The 26,215-nt window shown below is 45.7% G+C and overlaps 1 protein-coding gene across 6 annotated transcripts in view; it reads right to left on the bottom strand.

Annotated features, from left to right (window-relative positions):
* Positions 1–26,215, bottom strand: part of ERBIN (erbb2 interacting protein) — a 261,007-nt gene that overhangs the window by 64,522 nt on the left and 170,270 nt on the right. For all 6 annotated transcript variants that reach the window (XM_085884469.1, XM_085884471.1, XM_085884468.1 and 3 more), the window contains 5 exons: positions 25,886–25,964; positions 24,955–25,044; positions 22,378–22,434; positions 21,961–22,024; positions 875–949 (listed from right to left, as the gene is read on the bottom strand). In XM_085884469.1, coding sequence (XP_085740595.1) covers positions 875–949; positions 21,961–22,024; positions 22,378–22,434; positions 24,955–25,044; positions 25,886–25,964 — 365 coding nt within the window. The remainder of the gene's footprint in view (positions 1–874; positions 950–21,960; positions 22,025–22,377; positions 22,435–24,954; positions 25,045–25,885; positions 25,965–26,215) is intronic.

Genomic DNA, 26,215 nt, shown 5'->3' with positions numbered 1-26,215 from the left:
GGCACAAAACAGAAGAACAGAAAACATTTGAGAACAGAAAACTTCACAGCTTGGCCCATGAATCGGGACCCCTTACTGAAATGAAGGTGGATGCTTTGAACCTGCCCTGGGAGGACTCCATTCCACATTCTGAAATTCCAATATGAAGATACCAATCAAACAAAAACACACACACACACACACACACACACACACACACACACACACACACACACACACACACACACACACACACACACACACACACACACACACACACACACACACACACACACACACACACACACACACACACAGTCGTTGGATGACTGCTTCAAGTACATTGTACCAGGAACACAATAATACTTCACAAAGCACAAATGGAACAGAAAATAAAGAGATCCTCTGGCAGAAGGTACAAAGAAGATGAGAAATAGCTCAGAATGGACAGTCACTGTAAACTTGCCAAGGCTGGAAAAATGCTGCTTGGAGGAAAGACATTCCACAGATGCCATTTGAGGCTATCACTGCTCCAAGCTGTCGCTCCACAAAAACTCTCATTGAACATATCAAAATTGGAAAAGTCGGAGTTCAAGAGAAGGAGGACAACAATCAAAGGGCCAATGGGAAGAAAAAGAAAGGAAAAGCAAATTACTTGCAAGAAAAGATGGGATAGTAAAAGAATAATAAAGACAATGCCAGTGAAAACAACCCTGCCTTCATCCCAAACATAACACCCTCCCCATCCATTCCCCACCCACTGACGTGACCCCAACTCGTCTATAATCTGTAAACACTCAAGGGCTGGGGTTGGGGTGAAGGCGAGAACGAGATAGCGAAGGGAAAATGTTAGCGTGGTAATGGTGAGATAAGACAGATTTGGATTTTTACCCACTTCAGGGAGTATAGCAACTTGATTGGAATCCATCCATAGCTCCTTCAGAGAATACAGCTCTTCCAATGGAGTAGGCTGGGGAAGAGAGAAACAAAAAAAATTAATCCATCAAATTTCTTAAAACAACACCACATTGTCATCAAATGCACAGTCATGTTATACAAACCATAGTGGATAAACAAGTCATAAAAAAAGGCAGGTAAGAAAGAGTAAGAGCATGGGTCAATGCATTTAAGCCATCATTATATTAATAGTAATACAATTATAAATGAACAGGAAACAAACATGTGGATGGAAAAATTACGTGCCTAGACCGGAAATTGAACCCAGGTCCTCTGGTGAACCATTCCAGTACTCTGCCATCTGAGCTACCCAATGGCTGAGCACCCGCTGATTTGTTCAATCTTCGATTCCCGGTCTGGGCGCGCAAGTTTTACACATGTACACATAATAGTAAAAAATTATAATCTATACCAAATCCATCCATCTCCTCCATAACTCCAAAACCATGAAACCTTGAGGCCCCAAACTTTGCAAGCATAGTAAGGGAACTCCAACAGGGTGTATGAATAAAAACAGTGTTTGGGTTAATTTTAACTCCCCTTTTGAAGATAATCACCGACCTTACTTAATTATCCTTTATCAAGGCTCATCCTTGGTCACCTCGCTGGGGTCTAAATTCGCCATTTTTTTTGGCCTGCTCAATAATGCCTTGACTTGGAACAGGACGCAACGGTTTCTTAATGATAAGGTTTTTGTTAAACTTTCCTCACTCACATTTTTGAATACCAGATCATCTTACCTACAAATCGCTGAATTAATTGCAATGCATATAAATGCCCGGAGACTCAACGTTCTTGGCTTTATATCAGTGCACATGCCTTAACCTCAGAAATTCTTCATCTCAGCTGAATTTCAAAATTTAAATTTCTTTATTGACGTCAGCAGCAGTTCAGACTCAAAAAAAGGTGCTAATTTGCCCAATTTGGACAGTTTGGTAATTTCCGGGTGCATGGGTTGAAATAACCGATCGATGATCGCTAATCGCTTGCCAAACCAGCCGTTCCTTATCAACCATTTTGTCAGAGTGCTTGCTTGGGTGGTTAAGCCACTTGGGTAAGTGCTCTGCAATATCAGCACAGTCACTGAATCGATCGACTTGAACAAAGCACAGGGCCCATAAAACTGCGTTTGGCTGTGCGGTGCCTCGGGCCGTGCATCAGGCGGTCGTTCGCTTGCTGAAAATGTGCAATTATATTTTACACCACCTTTCCCCTTTTTGTACGATCTTCTTTCATTATACTACCCATCACTTCAGCAGAGAAGGAGACATAAAAAAATGTAACGTTTCATTTTTAAAAGTTTCTTCAACTGTTTCATTGCAGTGCTTAACATCTCCGGATTTAGGAAGGCAAAATGAATTAGATGATTACAATAACTAAAAAACGTTTTTAGTTGTTACAAAGCAATGACTCGCCACATCACGGCAGGATAGCCGAGAGGTACACACACTCACTCCAAGCTGTCTTGCCACCACCCGGATTTGAATACCACCCGACCCAGCTAAAACTGTCATCCCGGTGTTTCACAGGATGGGTGATTCATCAGTGTGCTATCTCTCAGATGGAGATTAAACTGGATGGCACATCTGCCAGAATCCCCCTCTCTCAAAAAAAATATATATTTATATATTGTATATGTCAGTTTGTCTGTCTGTCTGTCTGTCTGTCTGTCTGTCTGTCTGTCTGTCTGTCTGTCTGTCTGTCTGTCTGTCTGTCTGTCTGTCTGTCTGTCTGTCTGTCTGTCTGTCTGTCTGTCTGTCTGTCTGTCTGTCTGTCTGTCTGTCTGTCTGTCTGTGTCCCAGGCCCGACCCTCTCCCTCCCACCTCTCTCGCTCTCTCTCTCTCCCACCCACCTCTCTCGCTCTCTCTCTCTCCCACCCCTCTCCCTTTCCTTCTCCCCCACCCCTCCCGTTATGTTCAAGGCGAATGTCAAGGACTGACGGTTCACTTTTGAATTAGCCAGGTAGATAGCGTGGGTTTTACATGCTCCTGCCCGGTTATATATTTTGTTGCGGACCTGGGGTCAGGGGCGAGAAGACCACCGGGTGGGGGGGGGGACAGACTTTCCGGAATCGTAGGCCGTCGCACACGGATAACTCCGTGACGCGGCGGGTCGCTCATTGACCGTGAACGCAAATAACTCAACGAGACTTAGGGTCCTCCGTCTAATGGAAAGCGAGTACCTAAAATGGTCAAGTAATTTAATTACCGGGGGACACGCCCTCAGTACGCCTTGCTCAAGCCGGATCACCTTACCGGATCAGATGCAGCCAAGCGAAACTGCCCAAGGACGCACCGGCTCGGAAAACAGATCGTTGCGGGATTACGTCCCAGTTAAGCTGGGATACGGACCATGCTGGACCAATGAAGGAAAAGATGAAAACGAGCTGGGAACATTTCTACACAAATCATTTATTTACAATTAGCGAGGAGAAATATGAGGCACAGTGAATTGGATTTTTTTGGTATGTACAGCAGGGTAGCAAGGAATTCGTCGGGTGCGACAAAAGGAAAGCAATTTACAAAATCAGACACAGAGCAGACTTATCGAATAATATCTTCTTCAATCTTAACTTCTGCTTCAACAGCACCATCACATACACACAAAAACAAACCCGAGGAAGATTAGATAGCCATAAGGAAAAAGCATGAGGACGAACGGCCTTCGCAATACCTGGCATGGTCAGCCGACCTTAAGCTCTGCTCCACTTGAGCGATCCCACCTTAAGAGTCGGTGCATTATCTTGTGCTTAATCACTTTGCTGAGGCTCGTGGAAACGTGTGCTCCGCACTGGTCCCAGAAGAATGTCTGTTGTACACCAACCCCAAGTGTACATGCAGCGACAGGCAGGAAACATGGAGTAGTGAAGAGAGGGAGGAGAGAGGAGAAAGAGGGAAAGGAGGCAAACAGGCCAAGACGAACGCGAAGCTGGCAGGCGAAAAACGGAGCAGTGAGTGGACGGCTTCGCGATCCACCTTTTATAAGCACAGGGCGAAGGGTGGGGTGACGACCCGAAGTGACACGCCGTCAACCGAATCGTGCTTCCTTATTGAGCCACAGCGGTCATAGCCCCACCCTGCCAGACTCCTGGGGCCGGAAGCGGTCTCAGGCACACATCCGGCGCGACACAGTCTGGTGCTCCGGACCGAATTCCCGGGCCACCCCCCTCCCCCGTTCCTCTCCGCTGTCCTGCCATGTTCTGGCGACTGGATGAGGGTCGTGTCGGTCCTGCATGCCCATTCGGGGCACCCCCAGGGAGATGCGGTTGGTGCTGTTAACGTGCTTGGCTTGTCCCTGCATCACACGGTCCGAGTGCCCTGGGCCGTGCAGCATGCCTCTGTTTGGTGGCGAATTGTGTCGATGCGGATGTGCGAGGAGGCGCTGGCTGATTATTCCCATGTGCGGGAGATGTTGGTGGTCGAGGTAGTGAGTTTTTGGTGAGACGCCATTGTCAATTGGTGCGCAGATTTTAATGAAAGGGCGCGCAACACATGCGTCGGGGAGCGTCCTTGTTCTTATGATTCTTTCACAGGTGGCTGCCTGGGTGCTGTGTTTGACTTGGTTTGCACCATGGTTAAAAGGAAAGGGTTGGATGGAAATCAAGATTGAAGATAGAGAGATAGTTATTAGACCCACGCAACGCATTTCGTCCCGTTAACCGACTCAACATGAGGGGAAGATCTGACTGCATGAAGACTAATGAAATAACTGCCTGGGGATCACTGTATGTTGGGTGCCATCGTCTTAGAGCCATGCGGTTTTGTAGAACCGCAACAATACCCACCCCCCGTTTTGCTAGACTCAACCCGAGTCAATGAACATTCGTGTGACATATAGATGTAGTCTCCTCGAGTACGCTTTACCTTCGGATCCCTGAGTGCGACATTTGAAATACATGTCACAAAAACAATAAACCTAATGCGTTGCACATCTTGGCTTTATATCAGTGCACATGCCATACTTTCGAGCAGACTTGTACGAACATGCTTATGCTACATTTCTGGAATTGAACTAAACAAACAGGTGGGATATAACTATACGCATTTCTAATATTTACATTACCCATGGCCCAGGACCTGTGACTCTAGGGAAGAAAACATAGCAAATGAAAAATTTGCGGATGAGTGCAGCAGCAGGTGATCACGCAGCCTGGTGTCTTCAAGGCCCGAAATGGTCCTTTATAGTTTTTGTTTGGCTAACCTGTCCAAACCATCTGTTCCCAATCCCTAAGGTCCCTTCAAAGAGGATCGAGAAAGAGATAAGTAAACCTGTCCAGAGGTCCAATGCAGCCTCGGAATAACTCCCACAGGCCTCAGCATTTCCACGATGAGTCCAGCAGCCAACGAACAGTGAAGGGATGGATGGTGCGAAGGGGCAGACATATTCTAATACGTCATGAATTCAAAACGCATATTCTAATCGATCCAACCTTTATTGATGTTTCAACTATCCCTGGGGCTTTTCAACACGCATGTCTCTTTAAACTATCGGTTCTAGCGACCACGATTCCCGTCGCCTGTGTTGGTGTTCATTATTAATTTGGGCCTGGCCCGCAAATATTCCTCCATGCTCTTGCACAATTTCGTGGCTGGACAGTGTGGCTCTACTGGCAGGTCTGCCTACCTGCCAAGCTCATTCTTCAGCAACAATGGGTCGCTGAGGCTGTCTCCGAGCCCACCGACTCCTCACTGAGGTGGGGAATGACCTCACTGGCACTTCCCCCTCAATGCCTACATGGCATTTTGGCACTGCGGGTCCCTTTTCCCCGGATACCCGTGCCCATCAGCTACTCTAACTCCTCGGTCCCTGGACCCACGGCCCACTCTGGCCGACTACTCTGGCACCCGGGGTGCCCTCTACTCAATACCCACCTTTTACAAGCCACGCTCCCAGTCGGTTAATCGTCCCCTGCACCCTGCAAAACGTTTCGTGCCTTCGTTCAACACCAACAACAAAATGACATCCCTTTGTTAATTTGACTAGCCCGCTAACAAATATTACTCTAACCCCGGGTTCCCTTGGGTGGGATTCACTCCTCCCCCAAATCATTTGTTCGCATCATGCACTCCATTTACATCGGGCCCGCTGACCCGCATTCACTCATCATTTTTTCATTCACACCGACACTCCACGAGCTATGTCCACCTCACCAACTCGTGCTCCCCGTCATCCCTTACTCTAATGCACGGGTTCCCAACCGGGGGGAAATTTCCCCCAGGGGGGAAATTTGGGTGTTTCAGGGGGAAATTCTAGTCTGGAATTAAAATTCTGGAAATTATCAGAAAATAATTAGAAAATAATTTCCAGTAATAGCCTTCTGTTCTTCTCTTCTCAGGAGTCCCCATTTCCTGAACTCTACCCGCTTTCATTCTTATGTTTTATTTTCTTTCTTCTTTTTTAGTTTGTTCTTTTATATTACATGTCTTAATATGATCTCTCTTGTTCTTTTCAGGTCCGCAAGTGATCATGTCGAAAAAACGGATATATTCAGAAGCATATCTAGACTTCGGTTTTACGTTCGTTGTGAATAATGGGGAACATCTGCCACAATGTGTCATCTGCACAAAGACCTTGGGGAATGGTAGCATGAAGCCATTCCAGATGAAGCAACACCTTCAAGGATGCCATCCCGAACTACAGAACAAGGATCGTGAATACTTCAAGCTGAAACAAAATTATCTGAAGAAGATGAGACTGGACTCAACTGGAACGTTTCGTCAGCAAACGGACGCTATTGTGAAAGCGTCGTACGAAGTCTCGTACAAGATTGCGAGGGAGAAGAAACCACACACAATTGGTGAAACATTGGTGAAGCCCTGTATGCTGCAGTGCGTGAAGTTGGTCCTTGGTGAGGCTGCCTACAACAAGATGACCCAGATTTCCCTTTCAAACAACACCATTCGGTCACGGATCAATGATATGGCCGAGAGCATCAAGAACCAAGTTGTTCAGAAGGTTCGAGGGTCACAGTTTTTTTTCGATTCAACTCGATGAATCGACAGATGTTGCGAATCTGTCCCAGCTGCTGGTCTTTGTTCGTTATACCACCAAAAAAGGAATTGCAGAAGAATTCCTCTTCTGCAAACCTCTCCAGACCACGACCAAAGCTCAGGATGTGATGGACCTTATCAATGACTTTTTCGAAGACAGCAACATCAGCTGGGAGTCTCTGGTTGGGGTGTGCACGGATGGTGCCCCAGCCATGCTCGGCTCTCGATCGGGGTTCGTCACGCTCGTCAAGCAAAAGAATCCGGCAGTGGAATCATCACACTGTCTGATCCACAAAGAGGCGCTTGCTTCGAGAACTCTCCCCAAGAACTTCAAACAGCATCTCGAGACTGTCATCAAAGTCGTCAACTTTATCAAGAGTTCCGCTCTGAACACTCGGCTGTTCCGTCGGCTCTGTGAAGGCATGGAAGCCGACCACGAATCGTTGCTGTTTCATACTCAGGTGTGGTGCCTCTCAAAGGGAAACATGTTGCAGCATGTCCAGGAATTGTTTGATGAGGTGGTAGCCTTCCTTCGGGCCCAAGAGAATGTTGTGCTTCTGGAGGCGTTGAAGGGTGAGTTTTTCCGTGTGCGGCTGTCCTACTTGTCCGATATTTTCAGTGCATTGAACGAGCTCAACAGGAAACTGCAGGGCAAAGGGACCAACATTCTTTTTCAGTCGGACAAGATCAGAGCTTTCGTGGCTAAACTGGAACTGTGGAAGAAAAGAGCGGGGAGTGGAAGTTTTTCCTCATTCCTCGCTCTGAACGAATGTGTGCAGGATATGGAGGAAGGTCTGCCTGATCCAATAGCCGAGGATATCAAACAACACCTCGAAGGCTTGGAGGAAGAATTCAAGTATTACTTCCCGGGGATCACAAACGAGAGCAACGAGAACAAGCTTATCAGAGACCCATTTCAGAGGAACGTTGATGATGTGCCAGAAGCGTGGCAGGAAGAGTTCCTGGACTTGAAAAACGACTCTACAGTGAAGGATGCCTTCCAGAATATGGAAATGGAAGAGTTTTGGACCCAAGTCTGAGGAACCTACCCGCTTCTTGCGACCAATGCTCTGCGGATATTGGTCCAGTTTTCTTCCACCTACCTGTGTGAGACAGGATTTTCGGCACTGGTACACCTCAAAACAAAGGCACGCAACAAGTTGGAGGTGGAGGCGGATCTTCGCTGCGCGCTCTCCATAACTCCCCCAGACATTGAAGGACTCGTGAACGGCAAACAATGCCAGAAGTCACACTAAAATGCTGTGTTCTTATTCAATACAATTTAATGTTAGCTGTGTTAGTGCATTTGAAAAATAAATTAGTAAATAGTCTCAGTGTGTTTTAACTGTTCTTTCTCTCATACACATGAAGGGGGAAATCTGGATGGTTGAATTGGGTGCAGGGGGAAATGACAGAAAAAAGGTTGGGAACCACTGCTCTAATGCATGTTCCATCAAACTGTATTCAGCTCATCTACGTCCCCACTAAACGTTCATGTCTGTCCTTGGTCCCAATGATCTCTAATTGCTATCCTAACTGCCCAAACTCGTGTTCCCGGGCCCACATGGAGAACTGCTCCTAGTGCCCCCATAGGGCAGGTCTATCTAATGCTATACCCTTCCCCTAACTAGTGCTCCATTGCCCAGGCGAGGTTGTTCAATCCATCCTCGCTGGGCTTCGTCTTCCCATGAGCAGTCTCAGCGAGCCTTCCGCCTTCACGGGGTGGTCGCCCTCGCTCCCGATCCTTTGATCTGGCCAATCCATGAGGGCGTAACGTCACCCTTATAGGGTCTTAGGCGGTCCACATGAACGATACAGGGAAGGGCCCGTGGCCCCATTTTTATTTTGATGACCACATCACCAATTTGCACCAGGACGACCCCCGGGCCCTGCCAGGGCGAAGTGAGTTTCGGGCATTTGCCCTTCCTCCTCCAGGGATTGAAGAACCAAATATTCATCCCCGAGGAGTACTCACTCACCTGGCTCCGGTGGTCATACCTGCGTTTCATCTTCACATCCGCCTAATGGAGTTGGCGGCAGACGAAGGCATGGACCCGTTCCATGCCTCCCTCCAAATGATGTGTCACCCTCCCCTGGGGGTCTATCGGGACGCTCAAGTGTCGGGCCGCGAGCAAATTGATGGGAGCCCGCAGCTCCTGTCCATACATGAGCAGCGCTGATCGGCCATAAATAAATACAGGAGATGTTCGTCCCAGTCATCCTGACGGGTGGTGGTAAAGTGCGGCAATTGTTGTATCAAGGTTCTATTGAACCTTTCCACCATCCCATCAGATTGTGGCCTGAGGGGCGTTGTCCGGGTTTTTCGAATTGCCAGGAGACTGCACACCTTTTAGCAATTCACTCTCAAACTTTCATCCCTGGTCTGTGTGCAGCTCCTCCAGAATCCCGTGCCAACATATAAAACCTTCTACGAAGGCCTGTACTATAATCCTGGGGTCTTGGTTGGGAAGGGCATAGGCCTACGGCCATTTAGTGAAGTTGTCCAGAATTACGAGGATGTATCGTTACCTTGGCGAGTGGGAGGCAGTGGTCCCAAGATGTCCATGGCCACTCTCAAGGGGGGCCCCAACTTGATGTAGTTGAAGCGAGGCCCTCATCCTCCATGACGGTCCCTTTTTGTCAGTACAGGCGTCGCATGATGGACATCAGTACTGTATATCGGATCCGAGATGTTGTTTCTGTTTTGCTCAAATGGCCAACGGGGTGGGTACCGTGCACCTGGTCCAAAATTTTGGTCTTAAATTGATCGGGGTCTATCACTAGCCAGGATGTTTTTTCAGAGGGGATCTCCACCCACTTACGGTACAAGATGTTGTGTCTCATTGCCAAGGTTTTCCATTGAGCCCTATTTGCCTTTGTTCACGCTCCGAAGGGGGTGACCTCCTCCCCGCTGGGTCTCTTATCTACCTGGACCCACTCATGCACTGGCCCCAACACGGGATCTTCCTGCTGGGCTGTGCTCCACACCAAATTGCCGAAGTTTTCTCCCAGACAAGAGTGTCGAGAGAGTGCATCGGCATTTCCATGAGCCTTACCAGCTCTATGGGCCACAATAAGACTGCTGCACCATCAAATATTTTGGCATCAACTGATGGAGCATGACACTGCAATTGTCTTTTCAAGACACCCTAAAATATCTGACTTATCTCCTTGCCTCATTAGTCACCCTTGCGATATTGATGGCAGGGATGGCTGAATTTTGTGGGAGAAAACATCCTCAAAATCTCCGTCTCTCATTTGACTGGCAATGTACAACGTTGAAAAGAGTGGTCATTCTTCAGCTCTGATACTTTCACCTTATCTTAGGATGTAACTGTTTCCTTTGGCCTTTTGAATAGAGGAAGGTCATTCCTCGAGATTGCATTGTTGATTGAATTTTCCTGCTTGCTGAATCACTTCTCTCTGCATGTTTTGTTTTTATGCCACATATATTTTTGATTACATGAGCAGGCATGATGTCATTTGAATCAAGAGTAAGCAACTCTTCTGTGTCATCTTCAAAGGGATTTCCCATCTCCTGTATCGCAGAGACAAGGGGGCGCACATCATTAGCAAATGACTCCTGAATGCTTGGCACCAGTTCATGATGCTCATCTCCAAGCATCTGTTTTGTTAGCAGGCTATCTTCAAATGCTGAGAGAATGTATCATAAAGGGAATGGATCATCTTCCACAGGACTGCTTGGTTGATGCTTTGAAGCTCAATGGAATAAATCTCTCAAACACTGTTTATGAAATTGGGCTTCTACAGCCACCATATCGCCTGCAGGAAGTTTTCTGAGATGTTTTCTATCTGAGTTTAGTGGCATATTATCAAACAGTGTTATCCAAGGAAAATGTAGATGCAGTCTGGAGTTCACTTCATGCACTTTCACAAAATAAGCAGATCTGATCTGACTGGTGTGCATCACTCTGACAACTAAAGTCTCCTCGCTTTTACTGACTCCCTGTTGATTCACCAGCATCAATGCAAGAAAGCTTATGCTTATCCCAGCACTTTAACTTTAAGTTGGAGAATTTGTCCTTAGACAATTTATGCCAGCAAATTCGTCTTCAAAGTTTCCTCTATCCCAGACCGTCATCAAGTCGTGTAAGGTCTATACTGAGAGCATTGTGACTTATTTCCTTCGACTTCATAAACTGCTCGGCTTATGACCTATTCACCAACATGTTAGCGTGTTCATTTATGATGAAGCCTGTTCCTATATCATAGCGTTTAACTCTGTCTGGTTGCCCACTTTTCTTTTTTCTCATCCCACTGCCTTAAATTGCTGGGATTCCTCACGCTCGTGGACTTTTTGCGCATATTGTTCAATCATGGGTCCTAAGCGTACGAGTAGTGCAGATGTATCTACTCCCAAGAGGCAGAAGAAAAAAAGGAAGTCATGAGCTTGAGCCGGAAAGAGGAGTTGCTTCACACACTATCAAGAGGTGAGAGTGAGGCCTCTGGGCAGGCGTGAATGAGTCAACTGTGCGCTACAAAAAGAAAAACAAGAAGGTGATTCACAAAAGTACCACGGCTCGCACAGTGCCCAGCACAAAAGTGGTTTCCAGGTCAGGAACGTTCACATCGAAGCAATGGAGAAGACATTAAATGTGTGGGAAGAGGACAATCAGCAGAAAAATAAATAAATAAAAACCTACATTTAAGAGGACCTCTGATTCATGAAAGGACAAAGTGCATGTACGATCATCTGGCTGGCAGCAGGGCTGGGGCTGCAAACATGAGTGATGTGTGTACAAGTGACTCCAGTCCCTTCCAAGCTAGCAGGGGATGGTTTCACCACTTCAAGAAGTGGTACGGTCTCCACAATGTAAAACTCAGACGATCATGCCTCAGTAGACCAGGAGGCAGCTGAAACTTTCCCTGCTCAACTCACGCAACTTATTGAAGAGAAGGGGAATGTACTGGAGTCGGTCTTCAATGCAGTTGAGACTGGCCTGTTCAAGATGAAAATGTCCACGAGAACTTTCATCTCAAAGCGCGAGAAGATAGCAGCAGAGTTCAAGGCTGCAAAGGACTGGGTATATCTTCACTCCACCAATGCCAATGCTAAAGGGGACTGAATGATTAAGTCGACGATGCTGTATCGTTCCCTAAACCCGCCTGCTCTCAAGGGCAAAAACAAGCAAACTCTGCCCGTATTTTGGAGGGCCAACAGAAAGGCATGGGTAACAGCTGCCATCTTTATGGATTGGTTTCACAACTGTTTTGTCCCTCAAGTGGAGAGGTACCTGGCAGAAAAGAACCTCTCCTTCAAGGTCCTCCTGTTGGTGGACAACACACCTAGCCACCCCAAGGTGCTGAAGGTGGCCCATCTTAATGTCGAGGTCATCTTTCTGCCACCCGACACCACTTCCCAAGGGGTAATTTCAATGTGTAAAACGTACTGCACCCACCACACCTTCCAGTGCATCTTGGATGCTATGGCGTCCGACCCCGAACTTACCCTCGGGAAATGTTGGAAGGACTTCAACTGTATCAGCGTCAAAGACACTGGACAAAGTCAAAGCCTCCACGATCAACGCTTGCTGGCAAAATCAATGGCCACAGACAGTTAACGACTTCAGAGGCTTTCCCGACACCATGGAAGAGGTGGAAAATTGCTGGGTTGGCATGGGAGCCGAACAAATTGGAGGCGCTCATCGCCTCACACGGCGAGGAGCTGACCGAGGATGAGTTGTAGGCCATCAAGGTTTCTGAGGAGGAAGGAGGTGGCAGTGAAGAAGAGAAAGAGATGGCAAGGCCCAACCTGACCGTCAACTTCCTGGGTGAGGTGCTGCAGGACATGAAGGCAGGAGCTGACAAGTCGAAAGATGCTGACCCAGTGATGGAGCGGTACCTCTGGTTCAAAAGGGGGTTGGATGATATTGTTACGGATTTCACAATCCGATCCGATGAATGCATACCTACATCCAGGGCCTCAGATAGTTATTTCCCTAACAGCATGTCCAGGATAGACCCATCCCCATGTCTGGTGGGGTTATAAATGTGATGCGTTGAGAAGGGTGAAGAATAGATTCCCTCTCTTTTGGGAAGCTCCCCTTTTTCTCTTTACGACACACATTCATGCACGCGAGATACCCATTTTTCACGGACGCCGAGACCTGCCTTTTTCCATCGACGTTCGACACCCCGTCCAGCAGCTCTATGGACGCTAACTGGCTTTTTAATGTCGGGCTGAACAGTGAGGGAATTGTTGTTGACGTTTTATGAGTGCTTCGCGTTTTTGCTTGGTAATTCTGACAAATGGCTGCTTTTTGCCATTCGTCCAGCACCACAGACATGGTATCGTAAGCGAGGAATAATAACGGGACGTTATTGGCGGGTCAGTCAAGTGAGTTGGCGGGTCAGTCGAAGAGCGAGTTGGCAGGTTGGTCATTGCAAGTCAGACGGCTTTTTCCAGTCAGTCGACAAGTCATTTCGTGAGTCAGTTGGCAATATCTGGTTGCGGTTCTGACAGCTTCGTCGGTTCCAGTCAGGTGGACGCTCCGTCGGTTCCAGTCAGGCAGACGCTCCGTCGGTTCCAGTCAGGCGGACGCTCCATCGGTTCCAGTCAGGCGGACGCTCCGTCGGTTCCAGTCAGGCGGACGCTCCGTCGGTTCCAGTCAGGCGGACGCTCCGTCGGTTCCAGTCAGGCGGACGCTCCGTCGGTTCCAGTCAGGCGGACGCTCCGTCGGTTCCAGTCAGGCGGACGCTCCGTCGGTTCCAGTCAGGCGGACGCTCTTCGCGTACCTGTTTCTTGGGGGTGACGTCGAGTGGCATTCAAGCCTGTTTGCGAGTGGGTGCACGGCAAGGCTGGGTGCTGGCAACGGACAAGGCACGCTCACACATTTCAGGACGTTTTCGTTTGATGGACAAATTCTCTTTGGTGAGTGAGACAGTTTCTCCCCCTCCCCAACCCCCCATCCCCCGAATGATCTGTTGGGTACCCTTATCTGTGTTTAGTTGTCAAGTAAGTCAATCCCCGATAAGCATCTGCTCTTTGTCTCTTTTCCTATCACTTTGATTGGTTTTGCCTGATTATTTATTTATTTGCTTGCGATAATTTTGATCGATTTGGAATTTAATTATTTTTACCTCACGTAAATAAAAAGTTCTTTTTATTTATTTATTTTCTATTTAATAAATTGCTTGTTGATGTTCCAACCTGTCCATGCTTGTCCTTTCCTTCCATTGATCCAGCATTGTCCGAACCTAGATAGACTGGGAGGTAATTGCCACACGACTTGACCAATAATAGTCGGCACGCACCAGCGGTTAAACGATGGCCACCCTAATTAAGATCTAATAAAGATAAGATTGGTGCTTTGCCGAGGGCATGCTCCCTGTTCAGGTAACCACGTGACCTCTAGTGAAACGGTATAATTAGATGGCGGACACTGGAACTCGTGGTTAACTGGGTGGCGTTCGTGGTTCTAAAGCAGGGATGGAGAACCTCCGGCCTTCGGGTCGTATATGGCTCATGAGACCGTTTGATCCGGCCCACGAGGAAATTCATATGGAATAGGCAAAGCCAAGAAGCGAACGTCGAATTCTTCTTACATTCGCTTCTTAAATATATCAAACTAGCGATACCCGTGCACATGCACGGGATAGCAGTACAACATAGCTGGTAGCAGACGACAGACCGTACACGGGGAATGACAAAAATACGCATTGTGCAAAATGCAAGTGGTACTATGGAACGCCAAGACTTCCCAAACATTGTCGGCATGTCCGCCAAGTGCCAGAGCAATTTCATAGGGATCGTGTGACGGCGAGCCGAGTTTTTAGTGTGCAAGCTTGGTATTATAATAGAGATTAAAGTCTTTTTGCTATGAAAAAATAAATATTACCTTAACATTACCTTTACAACAACTACACCGCCTAGAACAGGATCTCATCTGAAAAAAAAAATCCTCAATATTACCTTCACAACGACAACTACACCGCCTCGAACAGGATCTCATCTAAAAAATAAATACAAGAAGCGAACGTAGTATTCTTCTTACATTCGCTTCTGACTTTAACTCCAACTTGTTCACAACTGTATACGCAATTTCCGGTTACTTCGCCCTGGATTCGGGATCAGCGATCAAATAATGTAAATCACGATTAGAAATTATTTTTTGATGATGCGGGAGATATCTTTATTAAAATCAGTGGAGGAAATATACACCATGTCTGATATTATTATTTGGGTCTTTCATGTCTCTGACGATGCCTTTATCTCTCGGCATGCATCATTCCCCATGACAAAAACCGGAAACAAAAAATAACCAGAAGCAAAAAAAAAAACGGAAGCAAAAGGGTCATAGCCAACCACACGGATTCCAAATTGCCATGGTATTGTGTTGTTGTTGTTTCCTATTCTCTCATGTACACGTGTTAAGTATGAAGCTCACTTCGTTCACTAAAAATAAACAAAAGCAACCTCAGAAATACAACACAAAAAACTCCAGACAGCGATTATTTTTTTCCTAAAAAATTAAATTAAACGGACAGCTAAAAATGGACAGCTGTCATCTGTCTGTTTCACGTTCAGGGTCAGTGAATGCAGCACGTGCGTAATGTAATGTGTGATCGCGTAATCTCATGTCATCATTTCATTCAGTATACTAGTGCAGGCCCGTAGGCGCGGGCCCGTAGGTGCAGCTTCGTTCCTTCGCTCTCATAAACGACGACCGGATTGGGGCATTTTTTCAATTAGATCGGATTATTATTATTTATTATTGATCGGATTTCTTGATTATTGATTGATATATTATTATTGATCGGATTTCAATTAGATAGCTCCGTGTCTTGTCATTGGTCGACAGATAAATAGCCGTAACTTGGGAACCGCTTGTCCGATTAATATCAAACCTCGAAAAGGCACATCCGCGGGTCCCCAACAATATTCCTGGCAAGTTTCAATCAGATCGGACTGGCGGTCGGCGAGAAACGGCGGTCGCATACAGACAGACAGACAGAGACAGACAGACAGACACAGAGATTGCTGGAATTATAGATAGATGCAAGCATGGCAACTAACAAGAAAAGAAAGGTAGAGGCGGAATGTCACTTTCCAAGAGAAATGGGCAAACGATTATTTATTTTAGTACTGCAGCATAGCAAACCAATTGTTCAAATTTGCTTTGGCTGACCAAGGCACAATCTCGGGTGGCTCCATATCTAGAATTGTTCAGAATACATTATTCTACATGTGTACCAATTTTGGTGCTTTTATGCAAATTTGAACAATTGATCTGAAATATCAGACTACGCTGCTGGACTATTTGTGGAAGTAAAAGGCAAGCCAGTATGCCTAGTTTGTCGAGAAGCGCTCTCGGTGATAAAAAGTCCAACCTCGAGCGTCATTACAGCTCGAAACATGCTAAACTAGACGAGTTGAAAGGACAAATGCGCTTGGATAAAGTTAACGCTCTTTGGCGGAGTTTTGGTGCTCAACAAGCAGTCTTCATAAGACCACAATCTGACCGAGACAACACTACGCATGCTAGTTTTGTGGTGAGTGAGCTAATCGCTAAGAAGCTGATGCCGCATTCACAAGGAGAATTTGTGAAGGAGTGCCTTATTGCCGCTGCGGAGCTGCTTGCACTGGACAAAGTAAAATTGTTCCAAAGTGTCAGTTTGTCTCGAAGAACTGTCTCAGATCGGATTACTGAAATGGCACAAGATATTGAGAAAACACTGAAGGACACCACAAGAGATTTACAATTTTTCTCTCTGGCCTGCGATGAGACAACGGACATAACATCACCCAACTAGCCATTTTTGTGCGGGGGATTACAGCTGAGTTTGATACGAGCGAGGAGTTGCTGTCTTTGCAAGCCATGCATGGCACCACCAAAGGTGAGGATTTGTTTGAGCAAGTTGTTTTGGCTATGAACAAATTCTAACTGCAGTTTGACAAGTTAAGTGGCCTGGCCACGGATGGAGCCCCTGCCATGGTTGGCACGCAAAAGGGATTGACTGCATTGGTCAAAAAATAAATGAGTCGTCTCAGTCTCGATCAAAGTGAGTTAGTTGTATGCCACTGTATCATACACCAAGAGAATCTGTGTGCACAGTCCCTGAAGCTCAAAAATGTGATGACAACTGTCGTTTCCACCATAAACGTCATCAAAAGCAGAGGGCTGAACAGCCGCCAGTTCAAGGAGCTACTAAGTGAACTAGAGTCAGAGTACGGAGATCTGGTTTACCACTGTGAGGTGCGGTGGCTGAGTCGCGGAAATATGCTCACACGGTTTTACTCACTGAGAGAAGAAGTGAAACAGTTCATGGAGATGAAGGGGAAACCTGTCATGGAACTCAGTGATAGCAAGTGGCTGTGTGATTTGGGCTTCATGGTGGACATTACCAAGTACCTGTCAGAGCTGAACGTCAAGCTCCAAGGTCCCAACCAGCTTCTCAGCTCTCTGGAATCAAATGTGAAATCATTTGAAGCTAAACTAAAGCTGTGGCAAGTGCAACTGGAAAGGGGAAACACTGTCCACTTTCCCACTCTGCAAGAACAAAAGCCTGCTGTGACATCTGAATATGCTGCTGAGTGTGCAAAACTCCTCCAGGCATTTGGAGAGGGGTTCCAGGACATGAAAAGTAAACAAAGGGAACTGAACATATTTGCCACACCGTTTAATGTGGAACCAGTTGATGTGCCTGACAACCTAAAACACTAAATCATTGAGCTGCAAAGCAATGACGAGCTCAAAGCTCGGTACAACAACCTCCCTTTGCTCGAGTTCTACAAACTGTATGTACGTGCTGAGGATTTTCCCATTCTGAGGAGACGTGCACTGAAGTTTGCATCACTGTTTGGGACGACCTACAGCTGTGAGCAGTTCTTTTCAAAACTGACTCTTGCAAAGACTCGGTTCCGCTCAAGACTGACTGACCCAAACCTGCAAAACCAGCTGCGAGTAGCATTATCATCACTTCCACCTGACACCAAACGCCTCGCCAAAGAGAAACAGTTCCATCCATCGCATTAGGTGAGTCTGATATATGTGTTCAATAATTTTGGAAGGCCCTCGAAGGATGTTCTAAAAATCGAAATGGCCCTTGACAGGAAAAAGGTTCCCCACCCTTATTCTAAAGCAATCCACCGTACCACAAATTAATTTTGAGCGGTTGCCCCAGGTCCAGTTCTTCCGAGGACAAACGGGGATTAAACCCCCTGAGTAACAAACTGGTGTCTCGGAACCCGTGGCCGTAACAATATTTTGCTGCCATGCAGAGCTGCACAGAAACTTGCAGCACTCAGCAACATTGCTTTCAATCACCCATTTTTTTTGCTCCAGCCCCTCCACCTCAACACTTTCAGCTCCCTCGGCTGCATGGCTCATCAGCACCCTCACCTGTGTCCTCTTCAGAGTTAATTCCATTCTAAATCATCACCACATCAAAATTTACATCATCTATCTATAATTCCAGCAGTGTGTGTGTGTGTGTGTGTGTGTGTGTGTGTGTGTGTGTGTGTGTGTGTGTGTGTGTGTGTGTGTGTGTGTGTGTGTGACCGCTGTTTCTCGACAACCACTGGTCCGATCTCATTGAAACTTGCCAGGTATATTGCTGGGGCCCTGAGGATGTGCCTTTTCAAGGTTTGATATTAATCAGACAAGTGCTTCCCAAGTTATGGCCATTTATTTACCAAACCAATGACAAAACATGTTGCGTGGGCGTGTGGCCGATGGGGAAGGGAAGCTCAACCGCGTTCCCCATTACGGGTTACAACGTACGGGCTTCCGGAGAGTGATGACTTCGTGTATTCTAATAATTTCTCGATTTCTTATGCGCATTTATAGATAAAACACAATGCCGCAAGTTATGATCGTTTTCATATGAGATGGTGCATAAATTTCGGTAACATCAGAGTGCTGGTGTGCTCCGAACCAGGAAGTAATTTTTTTTCTCTCTTCTCTTCTATTTTTGTTTTTCCTTGCGATGACATTGCGAAAAGGCAAAATACGTTGGCGCTAATTGAATAATTGGCCATTAAAACCTAAATTGCGAATCATCGTAACTGTGATATGCGAACTTCCGCGCCACGCAAGTACGGGCACGCGAGAGCGAAGAAACGGCCTGTGTGGTTGTTGTTTGTTGCTCTCGGTTGGAATTTTTTTTTTTTTTTACGGGCACGTACTAGTATCTTCAAAATAAAATTAAAATTGAAACAGCACCTGCTGCTGCTGTTGTTTTTTATTTGTAAGGATTTTTAATGAAGCTGTAATCGTGCATTGGCGGTCGTAAAATTTAAAACATTTTCCGCATGAATCATGAACCGCCGATTCATTCCAGGAACTTGTACCACACGAATGTTGGGGTCTTCTGCATACATATATTACTCTGCCTTTCATCCGTGTCATCTCACCCACCATCAGGACTATAAGTGGCCAATATTAATTGTGTCCACTGGCAGAATACGCACCTGATAAGCGATCTTATTCCAAGCATGCAACACGTTCTGAAACATCGTTTATTTGGGCAGTGTATAGGCAATGGACTGCTGCTTCAATTGCTCCAGAAAATAAAAAAAAATAACTCAGATTACAGACATGAAGCAAAAACATGCCAAATTCTTATGGACATGCATCATAGATCATTGTCATATAGCTCTGATAACTCAAACTGCACTGGCCCCTCAGCTGACACCAGAGGCCTGAAGAGTGAAGCCTGAAGCCTATACATAGTCGCCTTCACAAGGCCTGATGCCCATCAGCTCGAACCTTTCCATATTTGATGATCCTTTTAACAGTTGTCTAGGTTGTTTTACACTGAATGGAAAAACTTACAGGGATGGCATGGCGATTATGAATACCGATATGACACTTCCAAAACAGCTTACTAATTAACTAGCACCAAAATGGCAGGTGTATTATCATTTTCAGGTTACAATTGTGGTTGGTGTCAAGCCAACTGTCCATCCAATGGATATAGAGCAGACATACATATATTTCATTCAGAGGTACCCCCATATGTATGCAAAATTTGATGGAGATAGATTATATAACGTACGTATACATGGGCATACATACATGCGTACATACAATTGGTGTATTTTAGCATTACAATGTCAGCATTAATTTATTCCCATTCAACACATTATATATTGTTACGAATTCTGGCCCGTCCGGCATGCGATCGGCCGCTTGACTCGAATGGCGACCGCGTCGCCCACCGGAACGGACAATTCAGTCGTGACCCTCTTGGAACTATCACCAAGGAGCTCGTCACGGGTGGGGTTTAACCTCACCACAACCCAGTCCGCATTCTACCCGCACGAAATAGGGTGAATCGCCGAAAGACGATATACCCAAGTACTTGCACGGGTAACCTACCGAGGGGTTGTACCACGCCACAGGTCGACTCCGGACACAAACCGCTTAAGCGACTCATTCCGTGCTACCGGGATAACCGAGCGGAGTTATCGTCGACCTTGACGGTTCAGATTAGTTACCGGGTGTTTTAAACCCACTATCAATCCCTTACGTGATGCAAGATGGAGATTCAACAAAGGAAAGGACGAAGCGAAACGGGGGAACAATTGGACAAGCACTTCTAATGCGCGACACACGGAAGCACGTATTTCCAGTCAGCAACAATTAATCATGCACGTATACAGAGGCAATAACAAAAGCAAGAACGAAACGCAGAGCTACAACCGAATATAATAATTACACTGGCACTTATGCAGGTCCAAACTTGACGGACTGGCGCCACACACACACATTTACACAAAACCCAAAGAAACAAAAGTGGCGACTTCCCTTTTTGCGCACTGAGTCCTTCTCCCGCGCCCTCAGCTTTCAGCTACTCCGGCGTGGTCGGTGAGCTCGTGCTTCGCGCCGGCACGTGTTGGCCGCTCGACGCCACGGACGGGGTTTTGGGGAACGAACGGGGTTTTCCGGCACTATCTCGGGTGCGGACGGGGGGGGGGGGAAGAAACCGTCGATACTTGGGGCCGAGAGAGGGGAATGGCAGACGCTCCGTCCCACCAGTGGGGTCTCGGGACCGCACCGACTCCGACTGACCCTCCGACCAGGAACTCTCGAGCAGGAGCTTGAGCTTTCTCTTTCTCTTTCTCTTTCTCTTTCTCTTTCTCTTTCTCTTTCTCTTTCTCTTTCTCTTTCTCTTTCTCTTTCTCTTTCTCTTTCTCTTTCTCTTTCTCTTTCTCTTTCTCTTTCTCTCTCTCTCTCTCTTGGTCTCTCTCTCTCTCTCTCTCTCTCTCTCTCTCTCTCACCACACCGTCATGTACAAAGGGATCAAGGGTGCCCTGAACTCTCCTCGTCCGCCCCCCCCCTTTTGTAGCACGGGGCTCCGCCCTGTCGCTCCGCCCCGTTCTTCGCTCCACCCCTCTTCGAGGCGTTTCGAGAAAGGTCTCGACAGGGGCGTTCCTCCTCCCTGATCGCGTCACACCGCGCATCCACCAATCGGGAGCGAGCTGCCCCACCCCTCCCCTTCACACCAAGCGTGGGGAAAAATGGCGGGAAAAAAACCCCACAGGCTTCACAAGTGCTTTTGTTCTGCCAATCCTTTGACGGTTTCCGTGGTGCGGAAACCATCTTACCGTGGTCCGCGGAGGATGGTGTTCGTAAGTAGGCGTAGTGGCGAAGATGCTGGTGATTGTTGTGGGGGTGGTGTGAGCGTGGTGGGTGTTGTGGCGTAGTTGGTGGCGGTTGTTGTTTGCGTGGAGGTTTGTGGCAATGGTGGCTCAAAATAACGTTGGATAAAGAAAAACGGCTAACTAAAGCGTCGCAGCCCGAATGAATCACAAATATTCCCTCTAAACAACGGGTGTGGGCGGCTAACTTCACATGAACTTATCGATATATCTCACCTGAGGACCTTTCTGCTGTATTGCAAAATTCCACAACCGTAACAATATGTACAAATTCATACAATATTTATATTTGATCTCCACAACACTGAACAAACCGAGGTGACAATGATTTCTCAGGAAGGGCATAATGCCAAAGAAGCAAAACAACATCAACAGTTCATCACCACATTAAGACTCAACATAACTCACCCATTCACGGAACTCATTGCTACCGATGTCCAACCTTTCCAGCTCAGTCAGCGCTCCCATTGACCTGAAGGGTAATCACCTTTTGGATTAAGTGTGAATGGGCATTATCCGCAATATGCATTTCATAGATATTCAGGATTCAATAATAAAGTTGACACACATTAGATATTTTCGCTTAACCACCGTTCATGCTTCACAGAGGGCTCGACTATTGCCAGATTTGTGGCTATATTTAAGGAACAATGCAAAGGTATGTCATAAATATGGTACCATGACAATTCCAACAAAAAGAGCAATGCAGGGTCTGAGCTAGAGAAAAACTTTCCATGATCTTAATAGCAATGTGCGGCCATTCAAGCCTCAAATTTTTATTTTTATTTTTAAATGCAGCATGCTCAAAAATCACCCATGACTCACTGTGGCAGTGCAGACAAGTGATTTTCCCTCAATTCCAATACATGCAGAGCAGTGAGCCTGGAAAAGCAAGGCATAATGGAGATCAACAACTTACTACTTCACTGAATAAAAAAAAACCAATTGATCTACATCAAACCTTTAACTTTAATTATTCTGGAGAAGCTCTCTCTGGCTTCCTCCGAGTACACTCTCTGGCACGTGGCACCTCAGGTCCACTCTGGGTAATCTATTGACATGAAATCAAGTACACATAGAATCGGGGATCAAATGAAGAAGTTGCTAGCATTGTCGTTTTTTATTGCATCATATTGCACCAATCCTAACAAGTGATAGGGTGTTACCTATGGTGAGGTACTTGTACAAACTTTTTTGCAAACTTTGGTATCAAAAGATGCACAAGACTTCAGAAGAAAGAAAAAAAAATCATGAAACAGTATTTGGCAATTTGTGAGGGTTACAGAGAAATTGTGAAATTTCTACAGGGGAAGAAGGGAATTTGAAAACCCTCCTCTCCAGCTTGAATAGGGTTAAATTAATTCAGTACTGTTGAAACAGTACACCATGTACACTTGTACACCATCCTTATGCACCACATTAAGAGTCTTTGGGGTCTAAGGGGTCTAAAAGGTTGATGGGTTCCTCAGAATTTTTGTGGACAGACAGGACAGACCCTCTCCTCTGGCAAAAGAAACTAGAAAGCATCTGAAAATGCAAAGTCCATGCGAGTTGTATTGGGATGACTTCTTCCGTATCCTAAATGACACCTTTGACCCTTTGACCAAATTCTTAATTTGTCTTCTCAAAATTCTCATAATAGAGCTTTGTTGAAAAAAGCTCAAATGGAAAAAAATATATTACGGCCCGGACAGACACACGTGGTTGCAAAACCGCATCTCCCGATGCATGGGGGGTGGGGGGCCAATAATAAACAAACATAGGGGCAATACCCATGGGTGCTCACCTGGTAGTGGCTGGATAAGATAACCAGGGAACCACTGGTAGGCATGGATGATCCACAAAATATATAATGAAGAAGAAAGTAAATAATGATGGAATTTTAAAATAAAATATGCTGTGAACAAACTTTGGTACATCACGGGTGATAAAGGTTGTGGTCAAGTTTCATCAAAATTGTGTGTGGTTTCAGAGAAGAAAGGAAATACCTCTTTTAGGGGGGAACTCCCCTCACCCCACACCCCCCCCCCCCGAGAACCCCTAAGATTCTGATTTTTTTTTTTTTTAATGCCATGAACAAAATTTGGTACACCATAGGTGATGAAGGTTGTGGTCAAGTTTCATCAGAATTGCATGTGTAGTTTCTGAGAAGAAAGCATATACCTCTTTTGGGGGGAAACCCCCCTGTAAACACCCTTAGACCCAGATTTTTTTTTTTAATGCCATGAACAAATTTTGGTATGTCCCGGGTGATGAAGGTTGTGGTCAAATATCATTGAAAATTTGTGTGTCGTCTTGGAGAAAAAAAAAGCAAATACATATTCTGGGGAGAAACCTCCCACCCCCCACTCAGACCTCAATTTTTCTAATGTCATGAACAAACTTTGATACATCATGGGTGATGAAGATTGTGGTGAAGTTTCATCAGAATTGTGTGTCGTTTCTGAGAAGAAAGCAAATACCTCTTTTAGGGGGCAATTCCCCCCACCCCCACCCCCGAGAACTCCTTAGATTCTGATTTTTTTTTTTTTAATACCATGAACAAAATTTGGTACACCATAGGTGATGAGGGTTGTGGTCAAGTTTCATCAGAATTGCATGTGTAGTTTCTGAAAAGATAGCATATACCTATTTTGGGGGGGCAACCCCCGTAAACCACCTTAGGGACTGATTTTTGTAATGCCATGAACAAACTTTGCTCCATACACGGTGCTGAAGGTTGTGCTAAAGTTTCATCAAAATCGTATATACAGTTTTAGAGAAGAAGTTGAAAGTATTTTGCGGATGGATGGACGATGTGCCATCCCTTAAGCTCCCCGGAACTACGTTCCCCTTACTGAAATGAAGGTGGATGCTTTGAGCCTGCACTGGGAGGACCCCATTCGTAGAGACACACACGCACACACTGCCTTTTATTTGTATAGATTATACATACTTGTACCAAGTTTGATTTAAATCCTTACATCTTTTCACATGCATCAGATTTTTAACTGACATGCCCTATGACCTTTGAGCTATTGACCCCATAATCTAATCAGTTCATCTTTGCATCATTTTACATACTTGTACTAAGTTTGACTTGGATCCCCTCAGCCGCTCCCAAGTTATCAAGGTAACGAAAACATATCACGGATGGATGCACACATGTACGGACAGACGGAAAAATAAAAAAAAACACAGCACTTCTGGCGACTTCATTGGTGGAGGTATAATAAAGTGAAGCTCACACGTTGTGCAGAATATAAATCAACAAAGTTCAGATTTCAAAACATCGTGTTTCATCATTAAGTGAATCAAAGTGGGAGAACAAAATGTACTTTTACGAACTGGTGCACATGCACGCACGCACTCACACCCATCACGGTGGAATACTTGGTTAATTGAAAAACAATAGCAGCTCACCTCCCAAAGTTGGCAGGTAGGATTTCAAGGAAGGCATCGTTCATGTAGAGTTCTGTTAAGTTGGTAAGCTGCGTGAGGCCCTCTGGAAGCCTGGGTGAACAAAACATGAGCACATACACAAATGATAGCCAAAATAAGCATAACAATGCACTGCAAACTGTCAACCTCAACACAATTCACAGACCATGTTAGCAGCCAAAAATGTATCAGGTTGAACTCGAGCCAGATTAAAATCCCAAAATTTCAGTCTGTCATTACCAAACAATTAAACTAAGCCCTCTTGCTGCGACTGCATTAACAAAGGGCACAGCTAAAATTATCATACATAACACATCAATACAAACTAATCACAACATCAATACACGACGTTGAAGCAGTTGTAACGATTGGAATGGAAAATGAAGAACCAGTTTTCCTGGAAAATGCTAGCTTGCGTCGATCTGCATCGGCAAACCGGTAGAATGGATCAAATCAACAGGACGATGATTGAGGAATGCCAACTGCCGTTGGAAGCAAGAGAAGATAAAACGTCTATTAACCCTTTGACGTTACAAAATAAGTTAACGCCCAAAATGGCAGCTTCCCCTTACTTCCCATGGTGGTTAGCATACCTCAATGAATGTCCTGCTGATTTTATCCATTGTAGTAGAAAATCAGCATTAATACATTCAGAGCCAGATTTGTGCTAAAGGCAATCTACAAATCAATTTGAGTGCAAAAGCAAAAAAAACAAACAAACAAAAAAATATCCATTATTATGCCTCGTCCAAGAGATGACGACAGGTGGATTTGTGCCAAAATGCCTCAATATGAGAACTGTCACACATGGACAATGCTTCCACAAAGTTTCTAAATGTCTGTGTAATGCTATGAACAAAAAGCATTCAATAAACATATAATCAAATGGCAATGCAAAAACATGAGCACGTACTTAATGATTGGGTTGACGCTGGCATCCAGGGTTCTTAACTGTTTACAGCACTTTATGTTCTCTGGAATTTCCTGTATTCCTAGATGTGGGAATGAGACAAGGCAGATAAATGGTGTTGAATCAAAGGAATCGAGAATTTTAATAAGTTAAGGAATAGGAAGGACTTGTGATCTCTAACAATATGATTGACCATCATTTATTTCGTCCAGAAGCAAAAGGTCCAATCCATCAAATAAATTTCACATTTGCAACGCACATTTCAAAAGTGAAAGGAAAAACAGCTTTAAAAGCCAAAGGCTCATGAGAACAAGAGGAAATTCAATTTGCAAC

The sequence above is a fragment of the Eptatretus burgeri genome, chromosome 6 (assembly GCF_056783735.1).
Source record: "Eptatretus burgeri isolate ZD-2024b chromosome 6, Ebu_testis_v1, whole genome shotgun sequence".
Classification (NCBI taxonomy): domain Eukaryota; kingdom Metazoa; phylum Chordata; class Myxini; order Myxiniformes; family Myxinidae; genus Eptatretus; species Eptatretus burgeri.
The sequence above is the reverse complement of the archived record's forward strand: the minus strand, read 5'-3'. Positions and strand labels throughout refer to the sequence as shown.